The sequence below is a fragment of the Pelecanus crispus genome, chromosome 6, assembly GCF_030463565.1.
Source record: "Pelecanus crispus isolate bPelCri1 chromosome 6, bPelCri1.pri, whole genome shotgun sequence".
In the NCBI taxonomy this organism is placed as follows: Eukaryota; Metazoa; Chordata; class Aves; order Pelecaniformes; family Pelecanidae; genus Pelecanus; species Pelecanus crispus.
Window position 1 is genome coordinate 50,881,146 of NC_134648.1, and position 23,678 is coordinate 50,904,823.

Genomic DNA, 23,678 nt, shown 5'->3' on the forward strand with positions numbered 1-23,678 from the left:
GAGACAGGAACCGGTGAATAGAAGAACAGCTACATGATTAGCTGTCCTGTCTGTAGTTCATCTGCTTGACCATGTACTATGTTTAAGATGCAGTTTGTTAATTCTCCAGAATGATGCCCAGGGTTTTCACTCTGTTGACCACTTCAGAAATGAGATTTTATATAATTTTTCACTTGATGCTCTCTGGGTTTTATTTGGCAGTTCAGAAGGAAATGAATCTGCCAATGACCAAACCAACAGGTGTACAAAAAAATGCTTAATGTAGGGGGTCAAGATTGTAAGTGATATAAAGGCTGTTTTCTGGTTTGGCTGTGATGGTGGCCAGACCATAATTCAGTGCAGAACCTAGATGGTGAAGAGGCAGAAAAGGTAGGCTTGACTGTAATAAGAGTCATTCTGTCCGTACCCCAACTGTACTTATTTCGTTCCAGCAAAAGCCCATGGGTTCCCTCCAAACAAACCACTGACGAACTTCTTTTCAAAGTACGGATCATCACAAGGAAAAATAATACTCTTCAGAGCATTATTTTAAAGTAGTACTCCATACTTCTTTAAAGAAAAATACCAAAACCCTGCAAGTCCTTTCTTCCAGGTCTGTTAATTTGACCACCCCTCTTGGGGCTTGTAGACTTGATCTTCCGTCACTGCGTAGCACATTCATTGACATTTGCAGTATCTTCTCCCTTCAGATCCTCATTCAAGCTTTTTTTCTGCTCTATTTCAACCTGGCAGAGAAAAAAGAGGGAGAATATTTGTAATGAGAAAGGAAAAAAAATCTTCCTTAGTGGTGATTAGCATCCTGCTCAGGTGAAGAAACTCTCGGTAAACTGAGAGGGTTGTGAAGAGAAATAGGCTGAGGAGGGAAAGCTGGATTTGATTTACTCTAAGTGTTTTCAGCTAATCCAAAGTTTTATAATTGAACACTGTCATGACATAATTTCCAGAAGAGACAATGTCATGCAGAGAATCGGTCTCACAAGATTTTATATTCACTACTGTCCCCAGCTATACTCTGAATCCAAACCCAGAACCAAATCTGCAGAGGATAAGTGGCTTCCTAAGTGACAGAAGACCAGCCTCAATTTTAAACTGCAAAAAATGATGTATAAAGCAAAGAGATTAATTTAAAAGCTGGACATGAGCCAGCAGTGTGCACTCACAGCCCAGAAAGCCAACCGTATCCTCGGCTGCATCAAAAGAAGCGTGGCCAGCAGGTCAAGGGAGGTGATTCTGCCCCTCTACTCTGCTCTGGTGAGACCCCACCTGGAGCACTGCGTCCAGCTCTGGGGCCCTCAGCATGAGAAGGACATGGACCTGTTGGAGCGGGTCCAGAGGAGGGCCACAAAAATGATCCAAGGGCTGGAGCACCTCTCCTATGAGGCCAGGCTGAGAGAGTTGGGGTTGTTCAGCCTGGAGAAGGGAAGGCTGCGGGGAGACCTTATTGCGGCCTTTCAGTACCTAAAGGGGGCCTATAGGAAGGATGGGGACAATCTTTTTAGCAAGGCCTGTTGTGACAGGACAAGGAGTAATGGTAAACTAAAGGAGGATAGATTTAGACTAGATATAAGGAAGAAATTTTTTACAATGAGGGCGGTGAAGCACTGGAACGGGTTGCCCAGGTAGTGGAGGCCCCATCCCTAGAAACATTCAAGGTCAGGTTGGACGGGGCTGTGAGCAACCTGATCTGGTTAAAGCTGTCCCTGCTCACTGCAGGGGGGTTGGGCTAGATGACCTCTAAAGGTCCCTTCCAACCCAAAGCATTCTGTGATTCTGTGATTTACAAAATGCACATCTATGTTTGTGTTCTAAATTTCAGCACCTCCGAAAACTCAGGGATAATCCAATGTTTAATTCTTAAAAGGGATACTTAGGAAGATCAAATACCATCTCCAGGGAATTTAAGAGACTCCTACAAATGTAATTACAATTACCATTAAAAATATTTGCCGTGAGAATCTTTTCAGTATCTCTCATCACTGCTCTACTACATTGCTCTGCTACCCTAAAGAAGGCAGGTAGGATGCCAATTTCTCTGCTGAGTGATCAGCTAACAAGCGAATTTTGGCATACTGAGATTCTTGGCAGGTATATACACACTGCATTTTCCCATCTGCTCCTCTCCTTAGGGCAGGCAGGAAGAAGAAATATTTAAGCACAGAAATAATGCGATCCTTTTGTCTGCTGTAGCACTCCCCCTGTAGCTGCTATGAAGAGCGGCAAAAACTCCCTGTTCACACTCCTACCGTATCAGCTAATCCCCAGTAGCTGGCTGTGTGTATGCTCTTCCACAAAGCAACTGCAAGCAAGTTCATTCCATCTTCGCTGAGGGATAATCCACTGCTTGTTTGCCGTGAATCAATAGGCTGCACATGGGTAGCTACTGCACAGAGCCTGGCACGTGCCAAACTCCCGCCTCATCTGCCCATGGTATTTTATTTGTCTGCCCACACTTTTCAAGACAATGTAGTACGCAAAGTAACCATGGTGATTGCCACATGCTGAATTTTACCTTGTAACTGTAGTGTGCTGAATAGTTGACCCACTTCCTCACATCGGTCTTGTCCTCAACAGAGATGGACCGAACAGTGGCTTTGGATGCAGAAGTGGTGGGCATGTCAAATTCCACATCTACATAGCGGACAAAACTGGAAGGCACTTCCCGGTCAGAGCCAAGCTCTAGGTGACAGAAGAAGCAGTGAGGATGGCCAGAAGCTGGAAAAACAGAGCAAACAGATATGAAAGTTGTGTTGGATGGATCAAAAAAGACAACATCTAGGAGAAAGCAACATCACAATACTGCAAGAATCCCAGAATCAGCCTAGGTAAGCTACTTTGTAGCAAGTGACAGTATCTTACCTGCTTCAATACCATTGGAGTTTCCAGATGAATTAAACAAAATAAACAGCAAAAAGGACTGCCGATCACTCTAGTTTGCTTTTAGTGGGTGGAAATACAAGATGCAAATCAAGCACCATAGGGTAAAGGTATTTCCCCTCTTGTGATTCCCCCAGTGTATGTAACATGCTAAGTATATTGTGGCACGTCTTTCTGAAATGTCATGTATTGATAGTAAGTAAAGGTGGGATTTGACAGATATTTCACATTTATTTGAAATTGTTATCCCCATTTTCAGAAAAAAAACCCAAAAATACTGGGTAAGGTTAAATAATCTTTCTGGTTTCAAAAAGCAAATTTGTGCACAGCTTTGAAATAACTGTTTATTCTAATCCATGACAACGTGGCTAGTCTTTAAAGATGGCAAGGTGAGGAAGTAATCACGTTTAGCTCTGTCATCTGTAAATTATAACCTTTGTTATTTTTTTTTTTCCCCTTTGTTTTGCTGGACAGCAGTGATGTTTAAAAATCAAAGTATGGACTCCGAGTCGAGCTAGGCTTGTTTTATTTCTGACTGCTGCTAACTCCCTAAGCTCTTGAGCAAGTAATTTAAGGTCTGTGCCTTAGTTTCTCTGTCTGCAAAATGAGGATGAGAGCCTTCAAAGCCACCTTGGGCTTTCTGATTGAAGGGATCCGATTATCTAACTATGTGTAAATGAAAGTAATGTATAAGTAAATGAACAGAATCCTTGTCTGCCACTGATACAGGCTTTAGGATTTCTGACTACTTGCTCATTGGGAAAGTTCTTCTCCATACAGCTCAGCAAGGTGTACAGGACAGAGACAAGGAAGGCAGAGTAAAAAGAACTGGGTGGGGAAAGCCCTGGGAAGAGTAGGAGAACACTGCCTGTGAAGGACTTGCAAGCCTGGGCCTTGAAAAGGAAGTCAGCTCCTCATCCAGAGCTTAGCCCAAAAGTCAGCCTTGTTGAGCTGAAGCTCGAAAAGCAAGATGTGGGATTTTGAGATATTACTTGACCCAACAGGATGAAATTGAGCAGTCTTTAGAGGGCTTAGGCATTGCAACATCACATTTAACCTCTGAACTAGAGCTGGAAAAAAAATTCAACCCCATGTAAGTCTGGGTAAAAATTTCATCTAGAGTCAGCCTCATAGTTCCAAACAGTCTAGCCAGTTTCCTCACAACTGTAAGGTTTATGAACTTATGTCTGTGCAGCAAATCCAGCGAGAGGCTATGCAGTTCAGCAGAGACCACAGAGATATGCAGCACCACAGCTGGAGCCAAGTTATGAATGAGTGGGTGCTCTATCAAGCAGATATAAAAGCTCAAGTTTTCAAGCATTAAAATACATCACCGGCTTTTCATCAGAATTAACTATCCCAAGCAGAACTGCCTTGGTTCTAGAGCGAGATGGGACCTCTCTCTGACAGTGCTTCTCAGCTTTTCATAGCTGGAGCACACTTCTTGTGGATAAAAAGCAGTCGTGCACAGCAGACCTTCAAGAGGTCCATGGGCTAGCAGCAGCCCCATGTGCTCTCATGCAGAACACTGTGCCCTCCAGCACCACAGGGCTTTTGCTTCTGCCCAGTTCTTGAGCTTGGCTGTGGTGGGCACACCCGTGGCAGCAGTGCACTTCAGCCTCTGCCATGGGACACTCGAGTGCCGCTGCACATACCATGGAATCACTGCTCTCTGGCACTGCAGTATGAAGATGCCCAAAAATGAGTCATTCCTGGCTGAAAAATTCTGTGTTCAGCACTCAGTACTGGCAACAAACTCCCAGTCTCAGGCTCCCCATCGGTTCATCTCTCTTTCCTCACCCTGTACCAGTCTCAGCCGACTCCTCATTGTAATCCTTCCTGCTCGTCTGCTTTGTTATGCTTTTCCTCTCCTCTCATTTACCATGGGTTGCTCCTTCCTTCAGACTGCCTGGGTTGCAGTGGAGGCCCACAGCACCCCAGGAGAGGTGGCTCTATGCTCTGGCGCAAGCCACATCCACAGCTACAAAATGTTCAGCTTGCACTGCTACACTCCTGAGCTGGCATGCGCTCAGTTGCTTTGGGGATTGGACGCATGTGTAGGTAACACTGGGAAGTGTTTAACTGGGCTTCAGCACACTGCGTGACAGGTGCTTTGGAGATCTGAGCTTTTAAACTCCTGGACACATGGAACCAGCAACCACTCTTCCAACACACCTGAATGTTGGTGGATATTCACAGGCTCAAAAAAAAACGGGGGAGGGGAAATAAAGGGGAAAAAGGCAAAAAAGAATTAATGCGATGCCAGTAGCAAAGCGATTTTTCAATAATTTGATTTCTTCTTGTAGGAGTACCCACTAACAGAAAAGACCACACACAACACTCCAAGAAAAAAAAGGGAAGTTATTAATTTAAACCAGCTCAGCATGGTAGGCAACCAGATGAACTGATTAAGAAAGCAACTCCTCCACCAAAGCTATAGGAAAAATACCAAGCACATCAGTGTTCATTAGTGTCCTGAGTGTGAAGCACACAAGGCACAACTTCTATAGACTTTCTTTGTTCAACAGGTTCATTCACAGCTCTTTCTCTAACGGACAGGTACACTGTTCAGTAAAATCAGGAGGAAATCAACAGACTGCTTTTGTTTTGCATCTCTTGCTTCCTTGAGCTACTAACATTTCATTCTTACAATCAAGGATCTGATAATATAATTCATACATATGCAGGGTTACTGTGATCGGAGGGAATCTGTTCCAAATGACTCTGATGTCCCAACATGTTTGGATTAAAGGATTTAATTTACTTCAGAAAGTATAGCAGGCAGCATGCCTGGGATCCACAGCCAAAGTAGACCAAAGTTCAAATATCCATATCTAAGGCTCTGCATAGAGGCTACATCCCTGCTTCGCTGGAAGAGCGTTTTCCCACGATCGAAGACTGGGTGGATGTTTTCCTAATATTCTGCTGGGGGTTTAAAAAAAACCCAAACACGTGGAGCCCAGCCAGCTGCAACTGAAGCTCTGCAGAGCCCGTAAAGAGGCTTTCTTTATCAACTGCCTGATACTAATTGTGAATATGAGAAGGGCAATAAAATTTAACAAGCTATTTTGGAAAGGATTTCAGCAATGTGCTCAGTAGAATCCAGTCCATAGTTTTTTCTTAGGTCAAATCATAGTCAGAGTACGCACAGTCCTTCATTTGTCATATGCTTTTCAATGTCCAGTCATAAGCAGATGCTTTGGCTACAAAATAATACAGACAGTGCTGATAACAAGTTCCTGTAGTGAGAGTGCAAAGGGCCCCGTCCCATTAGAAACCACAAAGAGAAAACATTTGGATAAGACAGCAAAGCTGCTGAAATAATTCTTAACAATTTGGGTGCTAGGATACTACAGCCTGAATGCAAGCAGTGAGCTCTGGGGGGGACCGGCTCTCCTCCCCCTGTGGTACTGGCCATCAGGGTGCCTCACGTCTACACAGAGCCTGCACCAGTCTGCATTCAGGGAATGGAGTGAAGCACAAGAGATCCAAGTGGCTACCTGGAGACCTCTGGAGTTCCTGGGATCGCGTTTGCAAGGGACTGATGTGTCAGAGCGCACAACTTGGATGAACAAAGGGTCCCATAGTAAGTCTGTGCCTACGTATGTACTTCTTTGACAGGCGCATGAGGCTGGCAGATGGGCATGTGTGCTGGAGGCAGTCATGCAGTGCGTATGCCCCACATCGTGTGCACAGGTTGTGTGGCCTCTGGAGGCAGGGTGGAGCTGGAGACTGCGGCTACCTGCAGCATTTCTCACCAGCCGCAGTGTGATGCCACCACCTCTCTCCTGCTCTGGAGTCCCAGGCACCAGAGCAGTTCATTAGCAGACCAGACACTTACAGAGGACCCAGAGTGCTGTTAGGGGTCAGTTGCAGGTGCCACAGTAAGAGAGCATGAAGTGTGAGTCAGGGGAACGTTTTTATACTTAGTGCTTGAGAACTGCATCATTTATAGGGACTTCTGCAAATAGGTGACTTGCGGGTAGGGCTGGATACAGCCAAGCATGCACAAGGTTAGGAGTAGGTTAGGAGTAGACCACACATCAGTATCACATGGTTAGAAGTGTATGTGGTCCATCAGGCAAATCTAAGGAGTGGGAATCAATGCTTTTGAGTACCATTTATATCCCTCTTTGTCTGCCACGTACTTTGACTAAGGAAAGCCAAGGGACAAGTACTGCCAAGAAATGTAAACAGTCCTTGAGAAGCAAGGTCAGATTTGAACTACACTTGGCCTGCCCTGTCATCACTTTGGGATTCCCTCTCTCTCACATATCTCATGAGTCCTGGCCAAGACAGTACTTGCAAGGCCCTTCCTTTCCCTGAAATTACATCTGACCTGACCGGAGGAGTGAGGACACTCTCTTCCTCTCAGGATGTAAACAAATACTAACTGCCCTGCATTCTGCACGGTGACACTGATGGATAGATGCTCTGTGGCAGGGCTCCAAGAGCAGTGCCAAGTCTGTGATGCATTTCCCCCTGACACAGGGTATATATCATAAAGCCTCATGTTGGGAGAGATGAGATCAAGGAAACAGGAGACACAGATCAACATCTGCCTTGAAGTTGTGATGGGTAAGGAAGCATCACTTCACAGGAGGCAGCAGAGCCAGGAGTTCTGCCTCTTCTCCGTGTTTGCTACTGGCATGTTCTGTGATTGTATTAAAGTTTGGGGGCTTTTGTTTCCCAGCTGTAATGTCTATCCAGTATGTAGAGATCTTTGGAGAGAAGATGCCCCTGAAGGCCCAATTTCACAGCATCTTTTCCCCAGAGCTCATGCAGATGGCATAGTGAGATTTTCCTCACAAGCATGTTACTGCTCATAAACTGCCTGAAGTTAATTTTTCATTGCGTTATTTCTCTTGAGTGCCCAAGCTCTCTTTTCTTATGCCCCGCACTACAGAAAACATGGAGCCTTCACTTTTGTCAGTGATATCCCTCCAAATTTGTAACCTATGGTGTAAGCTGTTGTCCTTGGGCTGAAATGTGATCCAAGAGATTAGAAGACTTAGATCAGTGTTTTGCTGACACTATAGCTCAAACTCAGGAAAAACACATGTCCTTAGAAAGTGTCAAATCTGGTACAATGTTGAACTTTCAGGAAACACCAAATGCGGAAACCCACCTAGTCACCAGCTGCATTACTACAGCATTATTAATATTATTAATTATTATTATATTATTATTAATACTAAAAAGTGCATCTCATTTGTAAAAAGCTAGTCTAGATCAGAGAAATCAAGAAGTAAAATTCACTACAAATAAAAATAAACCCAAGTTGTCTAGCTTTATTGCACACCATGGATGAAAGGCAGGAAGTGGAATGACTAGCAGCGATGGCCAAAGGGAACAGTAGCTTGCTCATATTATTTGAATGTTTAATTATGAACATGTTACTAGAAATACAAAGACTTGTGGGTTTTATGTTGGTATTCTCTCTTCAGGTTTAAGCCGTATTTACCTGTCTGCACTGATTACAGAAACATAGCCACAAACTGGTGTTTGGAAATTTTTCTTTTTAATGGTTGCACAGTATCTTCCGTCCTCTTACAATCCCCATTCCAGACACTTTGTAGGCATTAATTGTACTATATGCATTGAAATATATAGCACTGGCCCAGTATGCTTGCCACTGCACGGAAAAGAAATAACATATGCTGGAACTACAGCAATTTAGCTGGTCCTGTCATTGAGCTCCACAGCATAGTATTTTGCCTTTGCAAGCTACCTGAAAAAGCCCTGCTTCCAATAACAGTGCTAAGCACACAGAGATGTTTGATGCCTAAGTCCCATAATGTACTCATAAAAGCAGAGACAGAACACATATTTTTGGATCCGGAAAACCTAAACCTGTTTTTATCATTAGCAATGTTTGTAGGATACATAAAACTACTGCAATGAAGGGTCAGATAAATGCTTCATGCAACTAACTGATGTCCTTTGGCATACTACAGAGGATGATTTATCCCTCACCACGTAAACCCAGTATTCTCTATCTTCTAAAATACATAACTCCTTTTAGTTTACTCCTGCAGAGATGGTATGCACCACTCACCTGAGTTTTTGTCAGGCAGTCGGTTTATCCTCCATACGATGGAATTAAAGGCATGCTCATATTTGGCAGTTCCCAAAGTTACTCTCATTACTGGCTCAGAACCAGACAGACTGCTTGATCCAAAAGTGGCCCCCTTGTTCACCTTGGCTTTCAGAGATTTCTCCCCCAGGACACTCTCCCTGCGGAAGTTCTTCACCCACTCGTTTGGCACTGGGTAGCGGATCATCACATTTTCACAAGGGACCTGAGTTAAAGGGTCACGGTTGGACGAGAACCCACTGGACATCATCAGCCAGCTCTGCACCTCCACCTCAGCACCATTGATGCTGGCAGCTGTCCTCAGAGTAAAAGGCAAAGTTTTCTCAGCAAAGACAGTTCTGAATCGCATCAGTTCAAACCGACAGGCATCCAAGGGGTTGAACAGGATAATACGGGAGTTATTAAACATATCCTCATCCACACATGAATGGAACCGACAGCTGTATAATTTAATCCACTTAGTGGTAGTAGTGGGCATAATATCCTGCCTTGCAACTATTTCATTCCCTTTGATCAGGATATCATTAAGGCCCAGTCTACATTCTGCCAGGCCAGAAAGGAAGCTGAGAACATAGATATGGGTCAGCACACTGTGCTGGAGAATCACACCATCTCCTTTGGCCAAGATGCCATGAAACTCATCCTTGACATCAACCGTGATTTCTTCTTCTTGATAGTTTAGTCCCACTGTGCTCAGATCTGTTGATGAGGCTGGCAAGTTCATCAGTGTGTCTTGCACAGCACTGATGAAGCTAAGGAAGTCTTCATAATCTGTAGTCCCAAGCTTGATAATTTGCTCTCTCTCTGCTGTGTGAGCAATGGCTGGCTTAGGCTGGTACTTCTTTTTCTCCTTATATGTTGTGCGGTCCAACCGCACACTATGTATCCTTCCATTCTCATCATAGTTCTGGAGTTTGCGCTCTGAAATCTCATGATTGATTTCAAGTTTGAATTCCCGGAAAGGCTTCTCCAGTCCTTTCTCATAAAAAAGCTGTATACATCCACTGTCAGTCAGCTTCACGTATATTGGTCCCCAGTGCCTGGATGACATAATATTCTTCTTCTCTGGGATCCTGAGCATCATTGGCCATCCATCCTTTGGCTGAGCAGGTGCCAGGTTAAATAAGGCTGCATCCAGATCATATGGCATCATGGGGTCATCATCAGGCAAGGTAGGGCTGCTCACACGATCTGGGTCTCCAATCTGGAGTTGCTTGAGCTGCTCTACAGCATCTGTGTGGGTTACACTTTTGTTTGCCTCATGGAAACTGATGGTATCAGGCTCTTGATGGAGAATAATGAGAGAGTCTCTTGGGCTTTTGCCTGGAGCACTGGAGACAGAAGAACTTTTGGAACGCCTGTCTCGCTCCTCGAAGAATGAGCTGAATGGATTGATGGGTGAGGGTTGGACATCTCGCAGAGATTCATCCAGGAAGGGATTAGTAGCACTCCATGGTGGTGTTTCAACAGAAGGCAACTTGGTCAAGGAGGATAGATCTAGTTTTTGAATTTTGGAGAGGTCACCCAATGTGCTTTTAGGACGTTCTCTTTTCTTAAGGGATGTAGTGAGGTTAAAGTTAACATCTGGAGTCTGTGTTTCTGCAGGTGGGGTGTCTGTTTTCAAGGGAGAAAGGTTCTGCGGTGAAAAACTGACTTCATTGTCATCAAAAGTCACCCAGCTGGGAAAGCGAACGGTGGTTGGGGTAGATGAATGCCCATTCATGGAGGTGTTGTTCAGCTGCCAGTTGACAGCCTCCATATCTACCTCTTCATCTTCCTGGAGAGATGAGGAATTGTCTTTAAAAAAAGAGGGGAGGGGAGGAAATTTCAGCTAATTATTCTGAAGTTACCTAGTTCTCTCCACTAAAAGAAAAACACAGTCCGCACAATAGTTTGCATGCTCAAGAAAGGCCTATTCATATGCTGGGCAAGAAAGATAATCAAAAGACTTGCCTAAAATGCTGAAGAGTCTGGCAAGAATTAATGAAGAAATAGATTCAGCCAGTTTTAAATGGACAGTTTAACACAGAAAAGGAATGCAGGAAGAAATACAAAAGGAATTACAGCAATGATTGTATTGATCTCATTCAAACATAATGACCTAAAAAAGAAACTTAGTCACATGTTGTAGTGATTTTTTAAAGCTTCCCTCTCTAAACTTTCAGGCTGCATTTCTTCTCTCCACTTATCTTCTGTCATTTGCCTGTTTTGTTCCCTCTCTCCATTGTTCTCATTTTTTCCTTTCTGTCCCCATAACCTTTGCTCTACAGAAGAATCCAGTGGGGAGAGGGAATGAAGAGGAAGAGAACTCCTCCACTCCATCCCCACATACTTGTCTGCACATTTGCTTTTACCACAAAAGCACATGGGGATATGGCAAAGGCTTCATAAAAGGTGCCTAGGTGGCTGTTTTGCCCAGGATGTGTTCAGGGAAGAGCTCTTTGGATTACCCAGTGGAAAAGAGTCTGCCAGCCCTTGGATGTCTCTGAAAAATCTCTTGGAGAAGCTGTGATCTATGGATGTACGTTAGGATAAGGGAAAACATATTTTTGACTTGTACGGTGGAAGCTGTCCTCTTCCTCTGTCAGGACATGGCACCTTGGACTCCTATTTTCCTAGTCTCAGGCTCTGCCAAGATGCTTCCCAGAAGCCTGCATCATACTGTGCTATTTCAATCCCAGCTCTATCTGGAGGAGACAGCAGCAGTGTTAATAAGGTGTTTTCCAAAATGAGCATAAATTCTCAGAGTTCAGAAATTAAAGGGTTTTCTTCCCATTGTCTTCCCACTGGGCTAATGAATCAGAGTGCTCCTCAAAATGAGCAGCCAGCATGAAATTATACTCTGCACTGCACCATGGGTTTGTTCTATATATGATACAGCAGTGCTAGCATTTGTGCCTTTTGTTTCTGATAAATCTACAGATCCCATGTTTTACACAAGTCACTGTTCTTCAGTACAAGCAGAAAAGTGAGTATAAAATGTAGCACTTTGGTATGGCTGTACACCTGTGATGTAAGCATATTTTACAATATTAACAACAACAACAAACTATTTAAGTCATTATTTAAATTGCTACCAGTTCCCCAAAAAGATAAGCTTGATTTCCATTCTGCCTCAATCATAACAGACAATTTGAATTTTTATTCCAGTTACCATTTAGAATATGAAATAGGGAATATTCATGTTAGCCAAAGTCCTGCCATTAGCTCATTATAATGTCTTGGGTAACTTGATTTTCTGGGCCCCTCAGCCCAGCTGTATGGAAGTTTTTGATCTAAGGACAAAACACACTGTGCAAGTTCTAAGGGTGATTATAATTCAGAATTATATATGAAGCAGAATGATACCAATTTATTTTTCAGGCCACAAAAATAACAAAGCGAAACCAAGAACAGATAGCTTTTACACACTATCCGTGGATTTCAAAGTGTATTTGAAAATAAATGGCACTATCTCAATTTCTCAGATTTTTTTCTCTACTCTGCCCTTTCACTCCCAGCTTTGCACAATGCCTCTCTGTAGTCCCTGCTACTGGTTGCACCACTAGGTACAGTGGTGGGTCCTTTATCTGTTAAGTTTTGCCACAAGACTATAAATAGATTTGTGGGGGAAAAAACCCAACAAGCCAACCGATTATCATCCACGACCACACCCTAAGTGAGAAAGTAATAAAAAACCCAACAAGAATTATTGGATGCTGTTCTGATCCTCAGGTCCGCACCAATACCTTCTATGTTGTCTCATGCCTTTCCAGTACTTTGTTTAGCAAGCATGTAATCCTCTGAAGCAAAGCAAAGGTGATGGAAAGATGTGGTAAGAGTCTCTGTTTTTATAGTATTTCTGGCAAAATATTCCCCATTTCTTTTAGGACTTCTAAAAGTCCTGCGTTGATAAGATCAGGGTTTCTTAAGAGTGTACCACCTCTTCACCATCTGCAATTAGAATTTTCCCTTTTCCTGTGTCTTAGCTTTTGATTGCAGAAACCAAATGTGATTCCATGAATAAAGTAGTAACACTTTGGGTAAGTTTGAGGGAGGCGGGTGAGAAGACCTCCTTGAGAGTCTGTGTGAAAAACACACAGAAATCACCTGACAAAATTTCTTTCTAAACTGAACAAGTTTTATAAGAGAAATTGCTTATTTGATCCAGATGCCTAGAAATAGAGAAGAAACATTAAGAAAGGATGGCTTTATAAATGTAAGCATTTGTGTAATTTTATTTTCTAGAAAAATCAGTAAACTTTTATTTGATTTGATATGTGGAAGTGTAAAATCTGGGAAGTGAAATAATCTTTCTTTCCCAAACTAAAATCAAAAGTACATTCTTCTGCTGCCGAAAAACCATATGGTTGGGTTTACAAATATTTGATGAATACAGAGGTGGTTCTAGAAAAGACAGGTTTTTAGCTTTGTGTGTAAGAGAATGACTAATAGCAGGGAGGATAAAAATAACAATATGCTAATGCAGCTAAGCATCCAAAGAAAGTTCCTGAGAACTACATGAAGTAGTGTGTATATCCCAAGAGAAATATAGGCCTCTGCTGCAAAGGCAAATACAGCATGGTGAAGAATCATGACATTGCTAGAGGATGGCTTACACAATGACTTGAGATTTTCCCCTTCTTGACTTTTGATGAGTTCCTGAACATGAATGATAATATCTAAAATGCGAATGTCCTTCACTTTGGCAGGACCCCAGGAGGTCTGGGAGAGAACACTTAAGAAAGTGATTCCCTAGATGAATGTTAAGTTCATTATTTTACTTCTTGCTTTCACAACTGTTTTCAAAATTCCTTCCTACAAAATAAATCAAGACAATCGCTTGCTGGTGGGGTGCGGACAGTCTTCAACCCAGACTGATTCCTGACTGAGAAAGACTAGAAAAAAGGAAGAAGTGATCAAAACAAAGCGCCTGTTTTTTCTTTCTTGACCGACCGACTTTGCTTTCCTAAGCAAATTACTTTGATAGGTGTTTACTTTGCAAAATTAAAATATCTTTTAATTGTCTGACCTTGCCAGATTCCAACCTGACAGGTTGCTCCAGCCAGCTATAAAACACAGGAGCAGATTAACCAAGGAGGTGAAGGGGACAGTAGCTCTGTCTCCTTTGCCAGTGACACCAGCAACATGTGAGCGCTGGGGCAAGCAGCCTCAGGCTGCCCACACAACTATGCAACTCTGCATTCATTCCCCCACATAAGTGGTGCCTGCAACCAGCACTGGCCATACCTTACTACATACATTCCTGAATATCATTAGCAAGCCATTAAATAATTTGGAAGCTTAAGTCCCCGGTGAACAATAAAATGCCAACCTGCGTTGTAAGTTGGGGATTTTTTTTTTCCATCCACAGGCTTAATGTTTTGTTGTCTGTACAAGTGTTCAGTAGCAAAAGGGTTAATAATTTTGGTATGATAAACTGGTAAACAGTATTATGTTATAATGGATGTAGAACATCTCACTATGATCAGCCTTGTGACTCACTACAACGAAAGAAGGCTTTGGTTCTCTTTATTGTTTCATCTTTTCATTTTTCCGTTTAAACGATTTTGGCCAAAACCACCAGGTAATATCACGTTACTTATGCCTGGGGGAAAGGCAGCCATCCAGCTGCTAAAGGACATTGATACTGTAAACTGTTCATGACCGAAACTGTGCCACAGAAGCAGGAAGATCTGAGAGTGTTACACACCTTTCAAAAAGAAAGGCTGATAATGACTTTAAGAAATGGATCTGAGCAAAAGCCTAGATTTTTGAAATTTCTGAGTACTCGTCTATTTTGCCTCTTGACAGAAATTAGCTCAGAGCTTCATGGCGTGACTGTTTCTGTTACCTGAATATATTAATTTACATTTAATTCAGATAGCTCTACTTTACACTTCAGTCTGTAGTACACGTATACCCTTTACATGGTCACACCTTCCAGTGGGGTACTCGCTTCCTTGATGTAGCCAACACCAGTCCCTCAAAGTAAGCATTGCTAAGTTTTCTGTTGGCATAGCTGGACCTATTCTAGGACGCTTGCTGGGAAAGTAATCTACATAAGTCCACCAGACATTGATGTACAGGCAGGTAGTACTTCAGACTTGGCCTTTATAGATCAGCCAGGTCAAGAGGACGCCAGTTACAAAACCTGTAATGTCTCTGTATTCATCGATGATAGAAAAGCAGAAGGCGCAGATAGAATCTGGGAGAAATCATGGACTAGGTTGTTGTGTAGTTCTCCCTCCATGACAAAGGTTATACTTTCACATACTTTCTCTAACATCCATATCTGGTCATTTCCTTGCATTTCTTTCCCATATCCAAGTCACAACAACTGTGTCTGTATGCTTTTTTTTTGGTGGTCCGTCATAGAATCATAGAATCATTTAGGAGACCTTTAAGATCATCCAGTCCAAACGTTAACCTAACACTACCAAGTCCACTACTAAACCAATTAAGGGTAGAGTAATAATTTCATGTTTCCTGGCTTGGTGGCTGGATTATTTATAATGAAAGTAAAAACCAGGAATCATTACGGTTGGAAAGAATCTCTAAGATCATCAGTCCAACCATCAACCCAACACCACCATGCCCACTAAACCATGTCCCGAAGTGCCACATCTACCCGTTTTTTGAACACCTCCAGGGATGGTGACTTCACTACCTCTCTGGGCAGCCTGTTCCAATGCTTGACTACTCCTTCTGTGAAGAAAGAGGTTTCTGACCCTCCCAAGGCAGATAGCATAGTTTAAAGCGCATGGGTATTGCTCTGAAGTGATACAACCAGACTCCTATTTCCAGCGTGGCCACTGACCTGCTATGTGGCTCTGATGAAAACGCCTCATTGCTTTCCCTCTCACAGCTTCTGGTTCTCTTCCCACTTTTTGTAATTTTTGACTATAAGAGTGTTACATGTGGAACAGTGATTGTTCTTCTGTACTACAGTATCCAGCACATTTCTAGGACTCTCACAGAATACAGTCTAAGTGTGTAAACGTCACAGAGTTGGATATAAACCTATAAACTGATTCAATGAATATTTCTGTTTTATCTATGCACTTGCAAAGAGTTTCAGGTTTGGTACAAGCCACGAAGCCAGGCCTGTTGTTGTAAGCTTTCCTGTTTATCACAGCTCTGTTAATGGTGGAAGGTCAAATGTGTTACTGCCGCAGACATCAGTGTAAATTTCTCTAGCTAAACAAAGCTACAGTAGAAAAGCGCCATGGAAATCAGTTGCAAGAATCTCCAACTCAAAGCACAGAAAGCTTCTTGTCTATGGGAAGTTACTGCCTGCTTATTTTGCAGAGGATATCCCTGTGAGGATAACAGTTACTACCTCCACATGCTTCCTGGGTACCTATGCTATCAATCAGTGTATGGCAACATTAAGGGAATACCTAGAAATGTCCTCTCCCAGCTTGCAGGACACTTTCTTCCCATGAGCTTCAGAACAGACTTTGGAGACAGAAGAAGAGGCAATTACCTTGCCTCCGTGCAAGAGGATTATGGGCTGGAAAGACCCAAACCCCTTAAGCACCAACACCTGACAGGCTGGAAGGTACATTTGTAAGCATTCCTGCAGATTTTAGTGTCTCTGCAAGATCTGACGTGTGGAAGAGATGACTGCTCGCAGAGTCGTTGCCCTCTACTCCCGCTGCTGAGCACACCGCATACAAAAATTTAACAGCAATCTCGTTCTCCAGCATGTTGAACTGTTAATACAAAAGTTATGATTTTAACTTCATACTTTATGGAACAGCTGAGAGACATTTCAAAATCATCACAGACTAAGTAACCAGCGGGAGAAGGTGCAAGATGAAAGACTGAAGTCACAGACCTGATCTCTGGTTCCCTTTCTTATTCCTTCTCCTCCTCCCACCTGACAGGCTTCTCAGATCATGTTGAATGGATTCACCCTTTGATAACTTTTGAGTTCACCGTAGTCTGTCATACTCTATCACTACAGCCTTTTGAACTTTTGTATCTAAATTTAAGCCATGTAAATCAGTGGCCTGATTAAATCTAGTGTAGTTTTATCCCAAATCTGCAGCAGTTCTAATCTGAAGTACTAAATAGTCTGTTCCCAGCAGTGGGTTAATGACTACTTAAATATGATTCTTGTTGCTTGGTTAACGATTGCAAATTCATCACAGGTCCCAAAAGAAGTTTAATTGTCAAAAGAAGTTAAATCATCTGAAGTTACAAAGACGTTATATCACAGAGCTTCCAGCTCTATTTAAAACACAATCAATTTCATCTCCGTTCAATTAATTTATCCCCACGAGTCTCTAATCTTTATAAGAACTGCTATATTTCATTTTAAATGGAAGCCATCATGCAGATACTAAACTGAAGATGAAATACAAGCAAAATATGACTCAGCCGCTCACAGCTAGATTGCAGCAGCCCTCCTACTGCAAGAAAACTGTCCTTTTCAGGACTGTCCTCCATGTACTACCTTAAAAGACCCTAGAAGTTTTTGTAGACTTTGTTTGTTGATGTTTTGACATTTTCTTATCATTCTATAGCTCCACGAACATATATATTTATGAGAAGGTAGGACTACTAAATTTCAGGCACTGGTGCTCCCCGTGCTTCATTGCCCTGAATTATTTGCCTTGTGTCTCCTTCACATTGCCTTTTGGTGCTTGGAGAGGGAGGAGAACATCTTTAGAACTTTCCTGCATGATTTAATTTAAAAATACTCAATATTTGTACTGTGTTAGATTTATTGAGTAGTTAAAACTCTGGCTTATGGAAAAAAAATTCATGTGGTGTGGAATAACTGAAACAGTATTTCAGCAACTCATAATCTATGTACAGTTAACTCTTTTCCGTGTGCAGATCTCAGCTATGCCATCTGCTCTCAGCTATAACTATAGTTTTGTAAAAGTTTCTTACGTGTTCTGCAGTCTGTACTGTGTAGTAGGTTAGGCAATCAGAATGGAACTGGCTAGTCTAAAACAAAACCAAGCATCTGTAACACACCTCGTCCACAAAACTGGTGAATTAGATTCCTACAGCAGATGCCCATATTCAGAAAAGGTGCTTTCCAAATATACTGTTTAGGTTTTAGTCTGTAAACACTTAGAAGTTAGTGTACTAATACTCAGACAGAATCACAGTCAAGAACAACCAACCAACCCATCCAGAAATCACCAAAACACTGCAGCAAAGACAGATATAGCTTTGAAATATAAGTGCCTATATGCCTGGGTCTCCAATTAATACCAATTTATTATTTAAACAGCACATTCCAAATTAGACATAGTTCGTGCAAGTCATGGACTTGCACTTGTTAGTGTCTTGACAAAACTGTTAGATGTTCGCATCAGGTAGGAATTACGTGGCAGTAAGTTAGAGGCAATAAGAAACTTTAAAAGGGAATAAAACTCTCCTAGCTATAGCTAGAAGACATTAGATACTCTAAGAAAAAGCATTATTTATCATTTAAATCCAGCTTTCTTTGATTTTTTTTTCAGTATAGAAGGCTACTTTAAAAAGAAATTGAAGTAAATATGTTTTGTTCTTGTAACATACTTGCAAGAAGTGGAGTTCTCTTACGTGTTAAACAATGGTAGTGAATGGATCCCAAAACTATCACAGAAAAGAAGGCTTTTTGATTTAAACCCATTTGAGAGTCACAGATCTAGAAAGCATGTGTCTTTCCTGAAGATCAGTTCATGTGCTTCCATTAGCTGGCCAGAAGGTGGTACATTAAGACTGATACAATTAGAGGAAGTCTTCAAGATTTTTACAAGATTTAGACAAGACTAGGCCTGTTCAAAGAATTCACAATATATATGTGACATAATACTATTGTTTTGTAATTACGAATCATCTGAGCCAAGTTGTGAACGGATCTCACATAAGTGGTGGAGAAAGCATTAAAACCTGCTTGTTTTTCCTTAGAACTTAATTCTGAACAACATAATATACTCACAAAGTAAACGTCTTAGCAACTAAGCATACCTACATGATTCATTACAAAGCAACTTCTTTTCCATGCCTGAAGACATGGCATAGATACAACTGACATATTTTTACCACTATGTCATCTAACTTTGCTCTCAGCAAGGTGTGCTCAGTCTAGAGGTTACCAAGACTAGGACTACACCCCAGCATTAGTCATTATTACTACCAGTGGAGTATTTACGCTCCCAGTTTGGCTAGGCTAGACAAAGCCTGTCTGTGAGGGGACACAGCAGAGCTGCAAAGTCCAAAGCTGAACCTGTTCCAGCAAAGGGATCGATAAGACAGTGACAGGTTCTCTGGAGAAGAACTAATCCCTCTGCTTTATCTTTTATCCAGAAGCAGAACAAGGAACAAACAGGAACAATGGAAGACATGCGCATGACATTTTTCAAAAGCAGTTCCTTTCAAATTACATTGGCTAAGATAAACGAAGTCAGTTTGCCTCTGAATGTACTTTGGACTTTGCTTCCACTCACAGAGGTCTGCCTCTCTCTGATTTTAATCAGCAGTACACAGAGCATATCCTTCAACTGCCACCAAGACGAGACCACGGAGCGCGAGAAGAAATATTCTGAGAGAAATAAGGAAAAAGAAATGCTCCTGCTAGCCCAGGATGTTTCAGGAAGTTCATGATATTTGGCAAGCAGAATAAATCTACAGCCAATCCTACAAATGGAAAGACAATCCCACTCCATCTTGGAGGAGCTGATACTAGCATGCATTGAACAAGCTCTCTTTTGCAAAGAGCAGTTACATAAATCTCTGATACACAGACAATACGCTACTTCATTATGTCATAATTTTACAAGCAATACGTAATGGACTGGTGGCAAAATACAGAGGTTTGCAGACCTGTTAAGTTTTGTCTTTAGTGCTTGAGATAGTACCATGTGGAAGAAGCCTGACATTTGCAGAGCCAGACTGCAGGTGGAAATGTGCCAGCTAGTGGATCCTCTCAGAGTTTGGAGTCCCATTAAGCAGCATAACCGTTGACTACAAAGCAACACACTATGGCCTCATGCATCAAGTTATGCGTCCAAAAGGCAGCTGCAGTATTGCATAAGCATGGGTGTCTGGCTCTGTTGAATAAATGTGAGAAATAGCCATAGCCACAGGGAAACTGAAGGCAGGAGACCATCACGTGCGTTAGATGTCTGAAACGGTCTGGGTTCGCTATTGCCGGCTCATCAATTCAGAAACTGTACTCGTAGTGACCACAAATGGTAACACTAGCTGATGACAACCCGGTAGTTGGTGGAAAATAATTGGCTGATCTCTGATTCCTAGGTGGGCGGTTCCTGCGTGAGTGAAGCCAACATCACCCCAACTATCTGCTCAGCCTTGTGCTGATTCTGTAGCAAAAAAAGACAAGTCAGTGCACAGGGATGTCAAATAAGCCCGTACCAGTGCTCAATTACTGCTTACAAAAATAAACACCGATGCCCATATCTGCACATCATTTAGGAGGAGGCAGCACAAGGTGTATCAGGGAGAGAAGGAATGCGTTTTGCTTGATGACTGACATAAAAATATAAATTAAAATTTATACTGATAGAAAAATATTTAAACCCCTGTACTGCAAAGAAAAAAGTGATGGGGGACAGAGGAGAAAAACCAGACATTTATTATTTTACATCTTCAAAACACACTATTGCCCAACACTTCTGGCTCCCCACAACATTTAAAAATAGTAGCACTTAACTTCCTCATTCCTGCACCCAAGGCATTTCCCAGGATCAAGTTTTATATCGTATCAAGTCAGCAGCTCACATCCTGTCTGCCAGATTTGTCTGCATATCTCAGGTTATCCAGGCAAGAGGTAATCTCATATTTATATTACCTTTACCCTGAGCAATATCAAAATGATTTACAAGTTATGCCACTGCTGTTATTTCAAAAAACCCAAAGACTCATCTCCCAATTTCTAATGTAAGGCTCTGTGGAAACTTCAACTTCATATTTTAATAATTTAGTTACCTGATTAACTGTAAAGACAGATCTGTTCCATAGACAACACAGCTGATACATACTTATAAATTATGGAAGTTAACAGTGCTCCACTTTTGCCTGAAGCTTATGCTAATATTTTTCCCCCTGTAGCTTGTCATGCAAACATTTGCTGTTTAAAGTGCGGAGAAGACCATGTAACTATGTGAGGGTAGCCAGTTTGGCCAGTCCTTCTTGACTCAAAGCATGTGGGAGCTCCAGGCTACAGTGAAGTTTTATGACTTAACAAGTGAGGTGCTCAATGCAAAGGTGAGAGGAGCTATAGCAAAGCCATGTGTAAGTAAAGTTTGTTTTGTTTTTTTTTTAATTGCTGTAGGGATTTTTGACACTTAACACAAAGGACTAAAGGAGACTAACTGGAAATAGTGTGAGAAAACAGAAAGAATAGCCTGATCGACCTGTAATGCCTGATCCATGCAGATGCCGCTGAGAATGCACCTACCAAAGCAACACCCCCACCCTCAACAAATAATTACAGGTGCTTGAGAAGCAGCGTGATGCAAAGGATATGACACAGGAATGGGCTGCAAAAGGCCTAGGTGCTAATCTGAACTATGTGATTGCTTAAGTGACCTTCAGCTAGCAATTTATGCCCTCTGTTCCACAAGTTTTCTCTCTGTAGCAAAGCAAAATACTGATGTAATGGAACGTGTTAATGGCTTTTGACAAGTGTGTTTGATGAATAGGCTATTATAAGTCATGTGAAAGCTCGTGTGCTTTCTAGGGACCATGCAGGATAAATGGAATGAGCAAGGGAGCTCCTGTAGGGAGTAAAAATAATTGGAGATAGTAGAAGCTGTGGCCCTTGGCTGAGCAAAACTTAACTCGTGTGCCAAGGAACTTCCTTGTGTACTGGCTGCTTGCAAGTAGGTCTGTCTGGACGAGAACAAATAGAAAGGTGGAGGAGCTGCAGTAAACAGCTAAGACTGGATGCTTAAGTACAGGACTGGCTGCGAACTGCAAGGAGAAATGCTGGGAATTTGCTTCTTACTGTTTGTTCCTCCCATATGCTGAGAAACAGAGCACTGTCCACGTTATTTACAAGCACGAAGGATTCCACCAAAAATACTGGAGGCAGGCCAAAAAGGCCTCTAGTGCGAGTCAGCAATACTCCCTCCTAAGATCTAAGTATGACAAATACTGGTGTGCATGGCATGGCTCCCTCTGCCAAGACTGATCTGATATCAATCGGGGGGAAAACTGATGATGGATAGAAAGAACATCTCTCACCAGCTGTCAATGGAAACTATCATATACAGTTATTTTTAATGCATCTGCCTTGCACAATGTTGGAACACTAAAAATTATGATCTGGCAGACATGTTATCTTATGCAAAAACGAAATACAGAAAATATCACTATTATTTTGTTAAAAAAACAGTGTCTTTCATGCCTGATTTTGCTTCAGGTAGGCAGCAAGGACTGGGACAAAGAAACACCTGAGGTGCTGAGATCAAGTGGTAAGGTGGGCTGGAGAACATTTATAAAATGAAAAGACATTGGGGAGTTTTTCCAGGAGTGTAAGGTGAGCATGGGGTTGCTCCTCACCCTGTGACTGTTAGCGCATGAGGACTACTTACACCCGCTCTTTTAAACTGTGCCCCTGAAAGACCTAAATATTTGCTCAGGTAGAAATTGGGATGACAAAATGTGGGGTTGCTCAGAGATCCCAAACAAGAAAAGCTTAGCATTGAGTGAAAATACTGAGAAAAACCCTGGCGTTTCCAAACAGTTACCGAGACTTTGGAAAGCAGACTCTTGCTGCAATAGATACTGAAACATGCTTGTTACAGTCAGATAAGCACCACTTTGTTCTGGAAATGAACATAAACTTTGTCTTCAAAATCCGTATTATGCTCTTGCTAAAGCACTTGCAGGGTTAAGTCAGGGTGCTGCGCCGCTGTTTCTCACCTCTTGATGCCTTTAAAGATGTGGTTTGGGTATATGCTGAGCAAGATTGTTTAGGGAGACAAGACATAGTAAGAAGAAATATTTCCACTGATGGTAACTTAACTTTAGGCTCCTTTATGGTGACACTTAAAGACTGTTCTCAGTTTTTGCCCTTCCAGGAAAACTACAATAATGTTACGAGGGCTGTCTTGGAGAGCGTTTCTAACAGCACAGCTGTATCAGCAGAGGACGCCTGCCCTGCCAGTCTGACTAGCACAACCATGCTTTAGCCAACTTCGGAAAATAACAGAGCTGACCCAGCTCACCCTTTGTATGCACACAATGAAAGGACTCCCAAGGATGGCAGAAGACAGAAAACTTGTCAGCATGTTTATCTAACTACATTTTAGTTAACTGCTCCTGCTATAGGGCCCTCTGACCCAGTCTGAATCTTGTTATCATCCCATGGTGCTATCAGCACCTCATCTCCAACCTCAAGGCAGCTGCCGACCAGCCTGCGAGCCTGTTATGAGGGAATGGCTTGTTTTACGACGTACTGCTCTGATTGATGAGGCTGTTCCCCCCTTTCCACACTCATCTGTTCCAGGTCTGGGACTCCCTTAGAGTAGCCTTTTCCTCCAGTGCAGGCTCCCACCGTAAAAGCCCAGCTGTTGTGCAGCTATGCACAATTGCAGGAAATCAATAGAACTGAAGACTGGGCTGTTATCTTTTTTATGTAATTTGGAGTTTCGTTTTTCCTTTTTGTATGTGTGTGTATGGAGCCACCACGGTACACGGGATTATTCAGGGTCACTCCACAGAAGCAGCCAAACAGAAATGATCCACCAAG

General features: G+C 42.3%; 1 protein-coding gene across 1 annotated transcript in view; it reads right to left on the minus strand.

Annotated features, from left to right (window-relative positions):
* Positions 1-519: 519 nt before the first annotated feature.
* Positions 520-23,678, minus strand: part of STON2 (stonin 2) — a 60,326-nt gene continuing 37,167 nt past the window's right edge. The window contains exons 4-6 of the mRNA XM_075713413.1: positions 8,933-10,768; positions 2,510-2,712; positions 520-725 (exon numbers count right to left, since the gene is read on the minus strand). Coding sequence (XP_075569528.1) covers positions 642-725; positions 2,510-2,712; positions 8,933-10,768 — 2,123 coding nt within the window. The 3' untranslated portion in view covers positions 520-641. The remainder of the gene's footprint in view (positions 726-2,509; positions 2,713-8,932; positions 10,769-23,678) is intronic.